At 40.4% G+C, this 17710-nt stretch overlaps 1 protein-coding gene across 2 annotated transcripts in view; it reads right to left on the reverse strand.

Moving 5' to 3' along the window:
- The window catches only part of DNAJC27 (DnaJ heat shock protein family (Hsp40) member C27), a 34608-nt gene that overhangs the window by 2586 nt on the left and 14312 nt on the right, over positions 1 to 17710 (reverse strand). Inside the window, exons 4-6 of one of the 2 annotated variants that reach the window (XM_003787439.3) lie at positions 8464 to 8628; positions 7424 to 7546; positions 2255 to 2412 (exon numbers count right to left, since the gene is read on the reverse strand). In XM_003787439.3, coding sequence (XP_003787487.1) covers positions 2255 to 2412; positions 7424 to 7546; positions 8464 to 8628 — 446 coding nt within the window. The remainder of the gene's footprint in view (positions 1 to 2254; positions 2413 to 7423; positions 7547 to 8463; positions 8629 to 17710) is intronic. The other variant, XM_012803734.2, reaches the window with a different exon arrangement.

The following is a 17710-nucleotide window of genomic DNA, read 5'->3' on the forward strand; positions in this document are numbered from 1 at the left end:
GCCTCAGCCTCCCAAGTAGCTGGGACCACAGGCGCCCACCACAACGCCCGGCTATTTTTTGGGTGCAGCCATTATTGTTGTTTGGCGGGTCCAGGCTGGATTCGAACCCACCACCTTAGGTGTATGTGGCTGGCGCCTTAGCCACTTGAGCCACAGGCGCCGAGCCTCAAGCAATCCTCTTAACTCAGTTTTTCTATTTCTAGTAGAGACGGGCTCTCACTCTTCCTCAGGCTGGTCTTGAACTCTTGAGCTCAAGCAATCCTCCTGTTTTGGCCTCTCAAGAGGATTATAGGTTTGAGCTGAGTGTAGTTTTTCTACATATATCATTTTGATATTACATAACAAGAATGACATTCTTCCTTTTTGAAGAAACTTGAGTTGCCAGAATTCTTTTTTTTTTGGAGATAGAGTCTTGTTATGTCGCCCTAGATAGAGTGCCGTGGTGTTACAGCTCACAGCAGCTTAAGTGATTCTCTTGCCTCAACCTCCTGAGTACCAGGACTACAGGCACCTGCCCCAATGCCTGGTTATTTTTTTGGTTGCAGTTGTCATTGTTATTTAGCAGGCCTGGCCAGGCTCGAACCCCCTAGCTTTGGTATATGTGGCCGGCGCCCTACTCACTGAGCTAAGGGTGCCGAGCCCAGAATTCTTATTTCTCCCCTAAACTCTCTGCTCTTACGGTGGGGATAGCATCCTCTCTCTTCCTGGGCAGAGTTTCCTGAGGGAGCATGCCCTCATGTTATATCTGGTCCTTGTGCTAAGAGTACCTTTCAAGATATCTAAGTAGAGAGTCTCTCAAGGAAAATTTTTGGAGAAACAAGAAAGATTCAGGTGTATAACAAAGATACCAATTCTATCACAAATGAAGATTTTCTTAAAGTTCAAGAACAGTAAACATAGCACAAACAAGTATCAAAATTCTCTGTAACTTAAGGAAAGAATGCTTTAAGGTTTTCCCCAAATGTGCTCAATATCATACAAAATTAGTCTGATAGACCCAGTGGAACAAAGGCAAGAGAAGTACATACATCTTTATATGAGTTAAGGATGTGGAAACCACGTAGGGCCTGTAAGCTCTGGTAGATTCTAGTTAACCAAAGTGAATAAATAAGGAACCAAAGTTTCTTTTTCCTTAATGAGTATTGTTCTAGGTCCATTAATAAGTATATAAAGTAACAGTTTCTTAACTTTAGAGCCAATGTCCCTTGGAGATGGGCACAGAAGAATTTAGAATTAGACTACAGAGGTCTAAAAAGACATTTAAATGATACCAAGAAACTGTGTGCTCTACACATGAGATCATCTGAATTCTTTCACATGGTTTAAAGCATCTTTAATAACACCTGGCAAGGTAAAGGTAACCAATGACGGTCTGTCTTTTCCCTTTCCCTTCCCTTCTTTCCTTCTGGACTTAAAGATACACTATGAGATCAAAGTGGAGAAGAGATACTAAATGCTTTGGGTGCTGATAAGGCAATTTGAAGACAAACTTCTTTCTTTTGAGAGAATCAAGGTGAAAATGTAGGAAGGGAAGGGCACAGGGATGGGAACAGCATGCAAAATAAGACCCTTATAGATTACAATACATGTAGTAACATTAGTATCATCCTGTTAAAAATTATATAACCATACTGAATAATTATTTATTTTTGCACAAGCACTAAAGAATAGAGACTATATTTCTTTTTTTCCTGAATAATTCTTTTGACTAACATAATTCATATAAATATACACATAGATGAGGAACTAGCAGGGTTTTTGAGAAGGATGGAGACAGATCTCGACATACTGTTCTGGGGTTGAGGTTCAATTCTATCACTCACTCTTGGGGTGCTTAGACATGTTTAATCTCACTGAGTCCCAGGTTTCCCACTTTTAAAATGAAACGTTTGGATAAGTTGATTTCTATCCATCTTTCCTCCTCTAAAATTCTATAATTTATGAATTCTTTTGTTGTTTTTTTTAAAAGGTTATTTAGCTTCAAAGCTTTTGCTCATCATAGACAAAAGCAGAAGATACTGTTTCATGAAGTATTTATGTACATACACGACATAATTTCCTTACCTTACCAGGCAATGGTGTGCTCTTTCGGTATTTAGTAAATTCAATGAAGCAGTCATTACATAATTGAATATATTTCCACACATCTTCACATTTCCAGCCAATGAGAAGAAGGTATGTTACACTACACTTTGGTGATTGAGCCCTTCTAGATGATACAACTCAGCACTAAGGATCCTAGAGCATTGCTTACCTTGAGGCCCCAGGTTTGACACCCAGCATGTCCCAACTATCTTTACTATTTCGAATTCTGCGAATGGTGTCTGCTTGTTCTTTGGTGAAACTAGCACTATTTGTGGTAGGACGTTTCCCGCCATTTTCACATAAATCAACTATGGATACATAAAAGGTCTGCAAGAAAACACATTCCAGAGCAGAACTGACTTTGTGAAAATAGGAATCCCTTTTAAGCATCAACTTAAAGATTTTTAATTTATTCCAGGAACTCTTAGAAGTCATGCATAAAGCAAATACGTACTTTGAAAGATTTTTTTTCTTTTATACTATTTAAATATATATTCATATATTTTAATATAGAAAAAGCAAAAGGAATAAAATTAAAAGGGCTCATAATCCTACTCTCAGATAACCACATTTGAAGTTAAAAATTAATAGATGAACACTGTTAGAACAATTCTAGTAGTAAAAAAGTGTAAAATGAAGACTATATCTCCCTGTTCCTTAAGTTCCTGTCCTTGAGATAACCATCATTAATATTTTTTTGAGTACCTTTCCAGAAAAATTTTCTATCAGTATACGAGTAAATACACAGATCCATACTCTTTAAACATTTACATAAAGTAAATCAGATTAAACACACTGATTAGCACTTTGCTTTTTTTCTTACACAATAATACAACTTGGGGCGGTGCCCATAGCTCAGTGGGTAGGGTGCCAGCCACATACACTGAGGCTGGAGGGTTCAAATCTGGCCTGGGCCAGCTAAAATAAGAACAACTACAACAGCAACAACAGCAACAAATAGCCGGGCAGTATGGTAGGCACCTGTAGTCCCAGCTATTTGGGAGGCTAAGGCAAGAGAATCACTTAAGCCTAAGAGTTTGAAGTTGCTGTGAGCTGTGATACCATAGCACTCTACTGAGGGTGCCATAGTGAGACTCTGTCTCAAAAAAAAAAAATACATCTTGGAATCTCTCTATAGCTACATATAGACAGAGATCTTTTCATAATTTACTCAACCAGCTCTCTATTCTTGGACAAGTTAGTGGTTTCTATTTTTTTTCCTACTAGAAACAATGCTTTAATGAATTCTATTTGTGTGTATACATTTCTGAACACTTGTGGGAATACTGCTTTAAGATGACTTCTTAAAAGCAGAACTGTTAAGAGTATATGTGCATTTTCATTATTGATTTTAACAACTGCTGTCATAAAAGGCTGTACCAGTTTACATTCCCATCACTGTGGAGGAAGGTGCCTGTTTTCCCAAGTCTGTGTTTAACAGTGGGCATGAACATACACCTTAATTTTTGCCAATCTGATATGTATCTCATAATTTGGATTTGTATTTCTTTAATCGTAAGTGAAAGTGAGTGTCTTTTTTCCTACAAACTTCATATTTTTTTATCTACTCTTATTATTTTTTAAAGTGAAAGCTTTTTTTTTTTTTTGCAACAGTGTCTCACACTCTTGTTGACCCAGGCTAGAGTGTCATGGTGTCAGCCTAGCTCAATAGCCTTTTTTTTTTCTTTAACAGACTAATTCATTCATTAGTTCTACCCTAGATATATCTAAAAGGATAAAAGTATAATGGTTCACAGATGTTTGCCAGTGGTATGTAATAGTCAGGTTTTCTTCTCACTTATGGATTGTCCTGAAACATAAATGCTCATGGATTTTTTTTTATTTTTTTATTTATTTTTATTTATTTTTTGATTTTTTGAGACGGAGCCTCAAGCTATCCCCCTGGGTAGAGTGCCATGGCATCACAGCTCACAGCAACCTCCAACTCCTGGGCTCAAGCGAGTCTCCTGCCTCAGCCTCCCAAGTAGCTGGGACTACAGGTGCCCACCACAGCGCCTGGCCATTTTTTGGTTGCAGCCATCATTGTTGTTTGGCGGGCCCGGGCTGGGGATTCGAACCCGCCACCTTAGGTGTACGTGGCTGGTGCCTTAGCCGCGTACATGGCGCCGGGCCATGCTCATGGATTTTTAAGGGCACAAGTATTCGTTCATAACACACATGGTTATCAGAAGACAAGCTGTGTTGTGATATATAGGACATTGGGATCAAAGTCAAAAGCCTATTTAAATTTCATGTCTGAGTAATAGCCATGACAGAGTAATGGATATTGGACTCGTGACATAGACTCGACATATTAGATCTCATGACATAAACTACTACTAAACTGGACACATTTATGAGGCAATTCTTTTTAGGTAGTGACAACAGTAAATGCTAAAGTGCTCCCTGAGAGGTGAGCTCCACAGTCACCTGGTTCTCTACCTGGAGTCCATTTTCTGACCATGGCATAGAAAGCTGGAATCTGAGTAGATACTAAGTCCCATCGAGCTAAGGAAGCAGGGATCAGAGTTTGAGACTGCTACAGCGGCTAGAAAGTACAGAACAGAGCCCTAGTGAGAGGGGCTGTGCAAAATTAGTCCCCAAGTCCATGGAGGGGTTCCCCAAGAGTATTGTAGCTAAGGGCTAGACTATAGATCCATAGGATGAAATCATCTGGGGCTTACTAGATAATAGTTACTATGGCATTGAGAACAAAACCAATATATTAAAGCCTGGTGGTATTAGGGAAAGAGCTATCCTAGGGACCTTAGGGTTTGGCCTTGCCAGAGTGGAGAGACAGGCGTAACATCTTATCAATATAGCCCTAGTTAAAGTACCAGAGAATTACAGACTCACCCCAACAAAATCTAAATCAAGAGCTGATGAGATCTGCAAGAAAGACAGAATTGGGAAACTGAGTCCTGTCAAATTAAAAGGGATTGGGAAACACTTCAGACTTTTTTCAAATCTTTGCTATTGAAACAAAAAGACAAGCCTACACAAGTTCACTATAATCTGTCAATAACCAAACTGCCTCCTGAAATAAGAATCGATATTCTTCTAAGGAAGAAAAGAGAATCTAGAGTCTCCTCAATATGTTATCCCCGATGTCCACTGTTAAACTGAAAATCACTACTCATACAAAAAAATGTTGGCTGCGTCCATAGTTCATTTAGCAGGGTGCCGGCCACATATGCCAAGGCCAGCAAAGTTCGAACCCAGCCTGGGCCAGCTAAAACAACAATGACAACTGCAACAAAAAAATAGCCAGGCATTGTGGCCGGCGTCTGTAGTCCCAGCTACTTGGGAGGCTGAGGCAGAGAGAATTGCTTAAGTCCAAGAGTTTGAGGTTGCCATGAGCTGTGACTCCATGGCACCCTACCCAGGGCAACAGCTTGAGACTCTGTCTCAAAAAAAAAAACAAAAAACAAAAAACAAGAAAATGTGATCTATAGTCAAAAAAAGTAGTCAACAGATACTGAACCCAAAAGAGTTCAAATGCTGGACTTAACAAAGACTTTAAAACAGCTATATAAATATTTCAAAGCAGTAAAGGAAAATATATTTTTCATGAGTGAGAAGATAGATGATCTCAGAGAACTGGGAAATACACAAAAGAATCAAACGCAAATTCTAGAAACTGAAAAATTCACTCAGTGAGTTTAACACCAGATTGTCAGTGAACCCGAAATCAAATCAAGAGAGACTATGTAATCTGAAAAATGCAGAAGAAAACAGAAAAAAAGTAAACATCCCCTGAGGAACAGTGGGACAAAATCAAGTGATCTAATATACATGTAATTGAAGCCCAAGAAAAAAGAGAGTGAGAATGTGGCCCCACAAAATTTGAAGAAATAACTGTAGAAATCTTCCCAAATTTGACGAAAGACATCTATCTACCAAGCTTAGAAATTCAACAAATCTCAAACAGGAGAAATATGAAGAGAACCATACTTTGGCACATCATAGTATAAACGCTGAAAACCAAAGATGAATTAAACTTGTGAAAGCAGCCAGGGAGGGGCAAAGGCATATTATATACCAAAGAATATAAGTAAGAATAATTGCTAACATCTTAGGAGACACAAAGGAGGCCAGAAGGGAATGAACTGACATCTTTAAAGTGCTGAAGGAAATTTAATCTTTTACAGTTAAATTCCTTGGATAAGTCACTTTACTTCTATTAGATCTTCTCATACATGAACTGAGAATAATCCCTGCCACACATTGTTATGAGTCTCAAAGGAGATTAAACTTGTAAACTTCTCCAGAATTATAAAATACTATTCAAATGGTTAGGTATTGTTATTGCATATGTATACGTACAAGCTCATCTAGGTCTCTGTACTTAAAAGAACAGAAAGCATAGCAAACCAACTCAACTTCATTTGCTCTTGAAATAGAAGCTAGTTTTCCAATTCAGCCTGTCAGCCAAGAACCAAACCTGTCTTCTAGTAGGAGGAGTGACATCTTGTGAGAAGGAAATGCAGCATAAAAGATTAAATACAATCCCACTCAATAATTAAGAACAACTCTTTATGGCATAGCTACATTTGAAATGCTAAAAATTCCCAAAATATCAGATATATTCATAAGAAGAAAAATACATTATTCATGTCACCATTTCCAAATGTATCTATAATTAAGAGTTGACTTTATAATTTATTGTCTTAAATATCCTCCTTTCCTTAAAATTATTCAAGATTAGTAGGTTTTAGAATGTGCCCAACTATTCAGGCTGCAGTGTGAGCACACCCTTCCTTCTATTGACTACTTGATTGGTGAGACCTTATTTTTATGTATGACTGGCTGGATTCTGCTTGATAGTCTTCTATTCTCTAACTGCAGCCCTGTGGGTTACAATACAGGACTATATTAGCAAGGCAGTTTTGTCACAGAGCTTCCATTTGATTACACATACAAATGTAACACTATTAACCAACGGTAGTTTTGAAGAGAGTCTTTGTTCCACTTTAGTTGTATTCTGTGATTAAACCTGATCATCAGAATCACCCGGAGAGCTTTTCCAAAATATAGTTTCCTAGGCTTCATTGCAAAGTAAAGCTTCCAGTAGGTCTACAGCCCAGAAATATGTATTTTGAAGAATTTCCCCAAGTAGTCTGATGATCAGCCAGGTGTGGTCTAAAATACACAGCAGACAGATCACACATTTGCATGTGCTCTCTCTCAATACACATTCTCTATCTCGCCAGCTGAAAAAAAAAAGACCTTATTCTAATGAGAAATTCCTATAACTATTTTGCTTCTCATAATTTAAATTGAAAGTTGGCATGGTTGGCCTTGACACAAACCTTAAAACAACAAAAGGTTGGGTTACCTGGAACATCTCATTGATTCCTTCCCCAGTTTGTGCTGAAGTTTCAAAGTACAGGAACCCTTTACTTTCAGCCCAAAGACGCCCTTCACTTTCATCTATACAGCGGTGCTTGGTACAGTCGATCTGAAACAGGTTAGGGCACAGAGAAGATTCCAACCTTGCTTCACTAGAATTGACCCACTGAGATCTTTGTCAATCCTTTACTGAGGCAAAACTATTTTTTTTTTTTTTTTTTTTTTTTTGAGACAGAGCCTCAAGCTGTCCCCCTGGGTAGAGTGCCGTGGCATTACAGCTCACAGCAACCTCCAACTCCTGGGCTCAAGCGAGTCTCCTGCCTCTGCCTCCCAAGTAGCTGGGACCACAGGCGCCCGCCACAACGCCTGGCTATTTTTTGGTTGCAGCCGTCATTGTTGTTTTGGCGGGTCCGGGCTGGGGATTCGAACCCGCCACCTTAGGTGTACGTGGCTGGCGCCTTAGCCGGTTGAGCTATAGGCGCCGAGCCGGCAAAACTATTTTTAATGAACACCATTACTTAATGATCAGGTTTAATGACAATTAGAAAACACAACTGAACACAATTACCAATGTTAAAAGGGGCCCCAAACCCCAAACTAATACTGGCTGTAGACTGGTTTTCTGTGGCAACCGGACTAGTGCCTGCTGCTGCACATCCCACCTGATCCTTGGGGAAAGTTGGCTTCCTGATACCTGCCACGCCCTGAGGCCCACAGTCCTCTTTCCATAGTGCACATCTCACCTAAATAATGCTCCTCCTCCAGTCAGTTCAGAGTGTGATATTATCATCCAATTCTTCCGCTCAGTCACCAATGCCTTTCCCCAAGTACGGCACCAGAAAAAAAAATCCTGATCACCAGGTTTGGGGGTTTTGTTTTGTTTTGGTTTTAGGAACATGCTTTGAAAGGTTGCTGCTGCCTGTAATATAGGATAAGGACTTTTTTCTTTTCTTTTTAACTGTTCCCTATATTCTGAGTGCCATTCTTCCCCTAGCAAGCTGAGCATACCATTTCCAAAGCAGTTACCTTGTTGGCGCACACTACAAATATAATATTTTCCATGTTTCCATGAGGTCCAAGCTCTTGCTTCATTTCCGCTAGCCATCCATCGAGAGCATCAAAGGACTCTTTCTGCCCAACATCGTAGACCAGCATCACACCCTGTGTGTCCTTGTAAAACTCATTACGAACCTTTAAATAAAAACAACAGATGTATAAAATGTAGGTTTTGTGATCTTTAAAAAATGTATCTCACAGTCTTTAACGTGGCAAAATGTGTTCCTTTATGTATTCACAGTATTTGCGATTGTATCTCAGTATCTACTTTAGAGCTATGATCCCCATACCCTGGGCTGTGGACTGCTACCAGTCCGTGGCCTGTTAGGAACTGGGTGGCACGGAAGGAGGTTAACCTTCCCTGTCCCCGACCCCATAGAAAAATCGTCTTCCATGAAACCATGGCCTGTTAGGAACTGGGCCACACAGCAAGACAGCAGGAAGTGAGTCAAGGGCCGAGGGTGAGCAAGTGAAGCTTCATCTGTATTTAAGTACAGCCACTCCCCATCGCTGACATCACTGCCTGAGCTCCACTCCACCCCTATCTGTGGAAAGACCGTCTTTCACGAAACTGGTCCCTGGTGCCAAGAAGATTGGGGGCTCTGCTTTAGAGTGCTTTCTATAGAATCAAGGCAACATAATAAAAACATCTATTAGGAATGACTCATAGTGAACAACCCCAGTCACCTCTTCCCACCTCTAGTTCCACTCTCAGAGGCAATCAATGTTTAATTGTTACTAGATACAAAGTTCTTCTTAGGAAAAATTAGGAAGGTGAGTAAACTCTAAAAAAGAACTTAAGGTAAAAATGACACAAGTATCAGCAATGGGCACAGCCATTGATAACATCCCAGAGCTGTCTGTCTTTCCCCAGGTGCTAAGTAGAGCTTCCCTGACTCTGGGGTCTGCACATCTACTGGAGTTCTGAATTCAGAACTCCAAATTCAGAGCCTCGGTGTCATGTAATGGAGAACAGCACAGGCTCTGATGTCAGACACATCTGGGTTCACACTTACTTACTAGTTGTGTGATCTTGGGCAAGTCACTTAACCTCTCTGCGTCTCAGTTTCCTCATCTGTAAAATGGGGATAATACTACTTATTTCACAGGGTTATTATGAGGATTACATGAGATAATGAAGGCAAAGCAGTTAGCATGCTGCCGGGAAAACAATGTGCATCAGCACCTTCTCCCTTTCTCCCTTGCATTCATTCTCTGGTTGTCCTTTGACGTCTCATTGCTGTCACCTCTGAGACGTATATCTAATCTGGGAAGAAGCAGCAGGATGTATAGGGCACACTCAAGTGGCAGAGGCCACAAGAGGTGTGTGGGTGAAGAGACACTGACAGACTAGGGGTTTTGGGACAAAATTCCAGAAAGAACCTTGGCAGAGGCCATAGGCTATATGTTCTTTTCATATAATTCCAGTATGTACTCGGATTCACACTGGATATGTAATAAGAAATGAAGACATCTTACATACATCAGGCACAGACAGACACCTGGACCAAGGTTTTAAGTGCACCCATTAATTTACAGAACCTTAAGCTAGCCCCGAAACTTAAATCAGAAAGACTTGAAAATGATAAAGACCCACAGTCCCTGAGTCCCTCAGGACTCCTGGTCCTTGCCTTCCACAGTAGTTGCCAGTGGGCTCTTCCTCTTCCCTGAGACTCCTTGCCATCTTGGTTCCCACACAGCACACATTCCCCAGTTCTTCAATTCTCTTTCTCACTAACTCCTCTTCTTTCCACTGCTCCTGCTCCAGCCTGCCCCCAATTCTCCAGGGCTCTCATCCATTCTTTTTAAATCAATCTCCCAAATCTGCAGCATTAATTACTTGCACAGCTTCAACTATGAGGCTCTCCCGGATGAGCCCTCTCATCTGAGCTTCCAAACTGGCGCTTCAAATTAGCACTAGACTCTTCTAGCTGAATGTCCTGCTGGAATCTCAAATTCAGTATGTATAACAGGAAGCCCTGAAACTTACTCCTCCTTAAACTATCTCCCTGCTTTCTTTTCTTTTTTTTTTTTTTGAGACAGAGTCACACTCTGGCACCCTGGGTTGAGTGCTATGCCATCATAGCTCACAGCAACCTCAAACTCGTGAGCTTAAGAGATCCTCCTGCCTCAGCCTCCCTAGAAGCTGGGACTATAGTCATCCACAATGCCTGGTTATTTTTTAGAGATGGAGTTTTGCTCTTGCTCAGGTGATCCACCCACCTCAGCCTCCCAGTGTGCTAGGATTATAGCTGTGAGCCACTGTGCCCAGCCAAACTATCCTTTTTCTTTTTCTTTTTTTTTTGTAGTGACAGAGTTTCACTTTATCACCCTCAGTAGAGTGTCATGGCATCATACAGCTCACAGCAACCTCCAACTCCTGGGCTTAGGCGATTCTCTTGCCTCAGCCTCCCAAGTAGCTGGGACTACAGGCGACTGCCACAACGCCCAGCTATTTTTTTGTTGCAGTTTGGCCAGGGCTGGGTTTGAACCCGCCACCCTCAGTATATGGGGCCGGTCCCCTACCCACTGAGCCACAGGTGCCACCCCAAACTATCCCTTTTCTTAAACTTTAGTGATGAAAGCAGCAGATGAGTCCCTAAGCATTTCAGCTGCAGGCTTGGTGCTATCCGTTGCTGCTTGCCTCTCCCCTTGTTCTGCAGATTCCAACAATCCTGTAGAATCTACCTCTACCTTGTTTCTCACACCTGTGCTTCTTTTCCATTTTTATTTCCCACATTATCTCTTGACTGCGCTCCTGCAAGAGTCTTCTAAGTAATCTTCCTAGCATTACTATACACTGTGTATTTATCCTTCTAAAGTCCTGGCTCAAAAATTCTTTACTGTTTCCTCATCACCAGCCCTCCAAAGTTCAAACTCTCTTAACCAATGTTAAGTTTCTGATCAGTCCCCTCCCAACTGCAGTCCTACCTTCCTACTATCCCCTGACCTTCAGACTAGATAATTTCTCATTCCCAAACCTTCCTTGGCCTTCCTAACTCCATCTGGGAACAGATGTCTTTATCTTTAATCTTTCAAGGTCTAGCTATAATAAGGAACCATTCATGCAGCTTTTCTGCCCCATTCCTTCCATCTAACACCCCTAGCCCTGCCAAAGAGAATGTAACTTCCATGTCCTAGGGAATGGCACTGCGTTCTGTCCTTCTAATAGTGCTGATACCACTTTCTGCTCAGTCTTATAGTCATTAGACTGGAAGCAACGTGCAGGCATACACCTGGATGTATCCAGCCTGTGTCACCCAGGGCTCAGCAGATACAGGAACACCTCACTTTATCGCCTTTCACATTACTGAGCTTGGCAGATATGGCATTTTTTACAAATTGAAAGTCTATGGCAACCCTGTGTCAAGTCTATTAGCACCATTTTTCTAACAGCATGTGCTCACTTCACGTCTCTGTGTCACATTTTGGTAATTCTCGTAATATTTCAAACATTTAAATATTATTGTATCTGTTATCATGGTCTGTAATCAGTGATCTTTGACATCACTATTGTAAAGGTAAGCTTATATAAGACAGAGAACTTAATCAATTAATGTGTGCTTTCTGACTGCTCCACTGACCAGCTGTCCCCCAGCCCTCCTCAGGCCTCCCTATCCTCTAATACACAACAATATTGAAATTTGGTCAGTTACTAACTCTACAATGGCCTCCAAGTGTTCAAGGGAAAGAAAGAATTGCATGCCTATCACTTTAAATCAAAAAATAGAAATTATTAAGCTTAGTAAGGAAAGCATGTTGAAAGTCGAGGTAGGCTGGAAGCTAGGCCTCTTGCGCCAGTTAACTAAGTCATGAATCCAAGGGCAATGTTCTTGAAGGAGACTAAAAGTGCTGCTCCAGTGAACACATGAATGATAAGAAAGTGAAACAGCCTTATTGCTGATATGGAGAAAGTTTTAGTGACCTGGACAGAAGATCAAACCAGCCACAATATTACCCTAAGCCGCCATCTAACCCAGAGCAAGGCCCTCTCAAGTCTATGAAGGCTGAGGGAGGTGAGGAAGCTGCAGCTGAAGCCAGTAGGAGGTTGGTCTATGAGGTTTAAGAAAAGAAGCTGAACTGATAACATAGAAGTACAAGGTTAAGCAGCAAATGCTTATGTAGAAGCTGCAGCAAGTTATCCAGAAGATCAAGCTAAGATCACAGATGAAGGTGGTCACGTTAAACAACAGATTTTCCATGTAGACGAAACAGCCTTCTGTTGAAAGAAGATGCCAACTAGAACTCTGATAGCTGGAGAGGGGAAGCCAATGCCCAGCTTCAAAGCTTCAAATGACAGGCTGACTCCCTCATCAGAGCCCAGTCAGCTGCTGACTTTAAGTTTCAATGCTCATTTACCATTCCAAAAATCTTAGGGTCCTTATGAATTATGTGAACTCTACTTGCCTATGAATGAAATAATAAAGCACATTCCGGATGACAGCACATTCTGTTTGCAACACAGTTTACTGGATAGTTTTTGAGCCTACTTTTGAGATCTACTGCTGATATGAAAAGATTCTTGGCTCGGTGTCCATAGCACAGTGCTTACTGCACCAGCCACATACACCGACCGAGACTGGCAGGTTCCAACGCAGCCCAGGCCAGCTAAAACAATAATGACAACTGCAACAACAACAAAAAAGTAGCCAGGCATTGTGGTGGGCACCTGTAGTCTGAGCTGCTTGGGAGGCTGAGGCAAGAGAATCACTTAAGCCCAAGAGTTTGAGGTTGCTGTGAGCTGTGATGCCACAGTACTCTACCGAGGGTGACACAATGAGTGAGATTCTGTCAATATTGCTCTGATGGAGATGTACAAGGAGATTAGTGTTCTTTTCATGCCTCCTAATACAAAATCCATTTTGTAGCCCACAGATCAAAGAGTAATTTTTTAACACTATTATTTAAGAAATACATTTCACAAGGCTATAGCTGCTATAGATAATGATTCCTCAGATGGTCTAGGCAAAGTAATTTGAAAACTTTCAGGAAGGATTCACCATTCTAGATGCCATTAAGAACATTTGTGATTCATGCAAGGAGGTAAAAATATCAACATGATCAGGAGTTTGAAAGAAGTTGATTCATGGATGACTTTGAGAGTTTCAAAGACGTCAGTGGAAGAAGTACCTGCAGATGTAGTGGAAATAGCAAGAGATGACCTAGAATTAGAAGTGCAGGCTGAAGGCGTGACTACATTGCCGCAACCTCATGATCAAATGTTAATGGGTAAGGAATTGCTTCTTGTGGATAAGAAGTTTCTTGTGATTGAATCTAATCCTGGGGAAGATGCTGAATACTGTTGAAAGGACAACAAAGGAGTGAGAGTATTACATAAACTTAGCTGATAAAGCAGCAGCAGGATTTTAAGAGGACTGACTCCAATTTTGAAAGAAGTTCCGGTGTGAGTAAAATGTTATCAAACAGCATCGCATGTTACAGAGAAATCTTTCATGAAAATAAGAGTTAATTCATGTGGCAAAGTTCATTGTTCCTTAACCTAAAGCAACCCCCCTAGCCTGATAAGTCAGCAGCCATCAACATCCAGGCAAGACCCTCCACCAGCAAAAAAAAGATTATAGCTTGCAGAAGGCTGAGATGATCATCAGCATTTTCAGCAAAAAAGTATTTTTTATTTTTTAATTAAGGTATATACATTGCTTTTTTTAGACATGGTGCTATTGCACACTTAACAGACTATCGTATAGTGTAAACATAATTTTTACATGCACTGGGCAACCAAAAAATTTGTGTGACTCACTGTATTATAATATTTGCTTTGCTGTGGTGTTCTAGGACCAAACCCTCAGTACCGCCAAGGTGTGCCTTTATAAGTATTTGAAACAGATTTGTTTAATCAAATGGCTGGATGTGCAACTAAAGTAGAGGCCAAAAGGAAAGGTTTCAAAAAGCAGGTCATACTCTCTAGAGGGTATTTGTGTGTAAAAACAGACGTAAGTAAACACAGTAGATATTTATTTCAAGGGGCTCCATTCGAGTCTGGGCTTAGCAACTACTTACTTTTATAATCCTGACTAAGTCATTTTATTACCCTAAGCATTAGTTTCCTCATCTGTAAAATGGGAAGGCCAAAGTAGGTATTTTAAAGGTCCTTTACAGTTCCATTACTCTAATCTCCCCAAATAGTCCTTGCTGCATCCAAAGTTTAATTAAATAGGGTGCTAAGGGAATTGGAATGATTTCTTAAAGCAGAGATGGCAAATTAACTTGTAAGCTAGACAAAGTGGTTAGTGTAATAACATCACTGAGGCCTCAGAAAGTTTCTCTGAGTTCAACTGTGTGCCTCAGGGGAAGTGAGCTGGAGGTAAGGTACTGGCCCTGCCATTCCTCCTGCAGTCTTCCCTCTGACACTCTGATACATCTAAGCCAACTGTCCTGTGTCAGCAGGATCTTTGGGACAATCTGTCAAAAGGACTGATGACAGCAGATGCTTCTATGGAGAACAGATTCTTTGATGTAAGGATCTGAGGAAACCAGGGATCATACTTCAATAGATGTATAATGAACAAGGGTATGCATTGGGGCTTAGAAAGATGATGGCTTTGGGGGTATACGAGGTCAGCTTGGGGCTTAGAAAGATGATGCTTTGGTCTTGTCAAAAAAGGAGGGCTTGTAGCTACTTGTGAGACTGAGGTGGGGGATTGCTTGAGTGCAGTGAACTATGATTGTGCCACTGCTCTTCCGCCTGGGTGACAGAGCAAGATTCTGTCTCTAAAAAAAAAAAAGATTAAAAATAATTTTTTTAAAAAAGAAGGATTTGAGGGTGGTGCCTGTGGCTCAAAGGAGTAGGGCGCTGGCCCCATATGCCAGAGGTGGTGGGTTCAAACCCAGCCCCAGCCAAAAACTGCAAAAAAAAAAAAAAAAGAGAAGGATTTGAGCTATAGACAGCATTGGACAAAAAACAAGAGATCAAGGCTATTTCAGTGAAAAGGTACTTGAGAAGTGGTGGTTTCAAGGAGCTTCTACTAATTATATTTGTATTTTTATAAACTGCTGGGAAAACTATTGCAATTTCAGGTTGCATCTTAGGAAGCATCTAGTGTCTAATGATAGAAAGTTACAGAAACGCTTGGTGTTTTCCACTAGTGAGACAGTATCTGGGAGGTTGTATTTGGTTCTCAGCTTTACCTCAGCTAACTACAGACCATCCACAAAGCATGCCAAACTGGAATGCTCACAAGTCTAGCTGTACAGGAATAAAAAAGGTTTTACCTGGAAAGGAGCAGACTCACAAATATTAGAAAGCTCACTTTAGAAGCACAGATCAGCCCATGTTGCTTTAAAATCAAGACCAAAATCTGTGGTGAAAGTCAAAGGCTGGCAGCCTTCACCAAGGAGAAGTGGCTTAACTAGAGTTTTTAAGTCTGTGAAGGATAAGCTCGTGAAGCAGTGAGACCCCCGTGGCTATATTCATTCTCCAAACTCTCACAATCTGAACATCTCAAAACTGTCCTGAGTTAGATATACTATTGCTGCTGGAGTCCCAACAACCTACATAACGTACTCATCCATCAACTCTGAGATTAAACATTACTTCCTTCTACAGGACTTTCTGACTTCTCAGATAAGTCGAGTCTGGGTAGTAAGTGCTTGCAAGCATTCTGTCACTTCTTTAATGTGTTTCCTCTAATATATTTATATTCCATGAGGACAAGTGACTGTGTATTTCCAATGTGCAGCAAAGAAACTGGCAATATAGTAAGTATCTGTGAATGAACGATGACCAGTGATGAGGAAGGCTGCAGAAAAATATCTTACAAAGGCAGGGGTCTGGACATTAATTCTCAAGCCTCTACTAACTCTCCATTTACACGATTTTGGTGCAATCTAAGATTTACTTAGCATTTTTGGCAGTAAGAATCTAGGTCAAATTTGTAGTCCACTAGTCCTCCATGCCTTTTTCACAGCAATCTTCTATGCTTGTGAGATTGATTTAACCCACTGAAAGGCTTTACATTTAAAAGGCTTTAATCTAAATATCTGGGTATATTCACATGGTGCAAGATTAAATAGCTAGTTTCCTGTCTAACTTAGCCTGTTGGACTAGAACAAAAGATCAGAATCCGGAAAGGTGAGGAGAAGCAGGGTGACCTGAAAAGGTACTCAAAGAAAACATGGAGGCCAGAGGGAAGAGGCACAATATTTTTCAAGTACTCAGAGAAAAAAACTATCAACCCAGAATCTATATTCAGTGAAAATATTCTTCAGGAATACAGGGGAAATCAAAACATTCTCCATCAAGGAAAACTAGGAAAATTTGTCTTCAGCATGATTAATGAACGGCTAAAGGAAGTTCTCTAAACAAAAAGGAAATGAAACAGAAGGAACCTTGAAAATTAGGAAGAATAAAGGAACAGAGTAAATAAAAATCTACTGAATAGGCTTTCCTTCCCTCAAGTTTTCTAAATTTGCTTAGAAATCCATTTGAAGATTGAAGCAAATATTAAACACTGTCTAATATGAGTCTAAATGTGTGCAGAAAAAAATATTTAAAACAATTATAAACGGGGAACAATAGAGACAAAGAAGAGGAAAGATTTCTATAGAACACTCAACTGTGCAAATGCTAACACCAGTAGACAGTGGTAAGTTACATAATGTAATAACCAGAGCATCCACAGAAGAAGTTATACTGACAGAGTTACTCAAAAGTACTACAGACAAATCAAAATGGAATTCAAAAAGTGTTCAAGTAACCCATAGGAAGGTAAGAAAAAGAAAGCAGGTAAATGAAAAAACAAAGAAACAGAAAACAAAAAATAAAATGGTAAGCTTACATACCAGTAATTAACATTAAATGTAAGTGATCTAAATACATTAATTAAAAACAGAAATCGGCATAATAGACTTTAAAAGGTGATCCAACTATCTGCTGTCTACAAGAAAGTCACTTTAACTATAACAATTCATGCATAAGCAGATTGAAGATAAAAGTATAGAAAAAGATATACCACACAAATACCAAATAAAGGACAGCAAAAATCTCTGTATTAATATCAGATAAAGTAGACAAGAGAGCAAAGAAAATTATCAGAGATATAGAAGGACAATACAATGTTGTACAATATAATGATAAAATTATATAATGAAGATGTAGCGGCTCGGCGCCTGTGGCTCAAGCGGCTAAGGCACCAGCCACATACACCTAAGGTGGCGGGTTCGAATCCCCAGCCCAGGCCCGCCAAACAACAATGAT

The sequence above is a fragment of the Otolemur garnettii genome, unplaced genomic scaffold, assembly GCF_000181295.1.
Source record: "Otolemur garnettii isolate 467f Iridium unplaced genomic scaffold, OtoGar3 scaffold00022, whole genome shotgun sequence".
Taxonomy (NCBI): domain Eukaryota; kingdom Metazoa; phylum Chordata; class Mammalia; order Primates; family Galagidae; genus Otolemur; species Otolemur garnettii.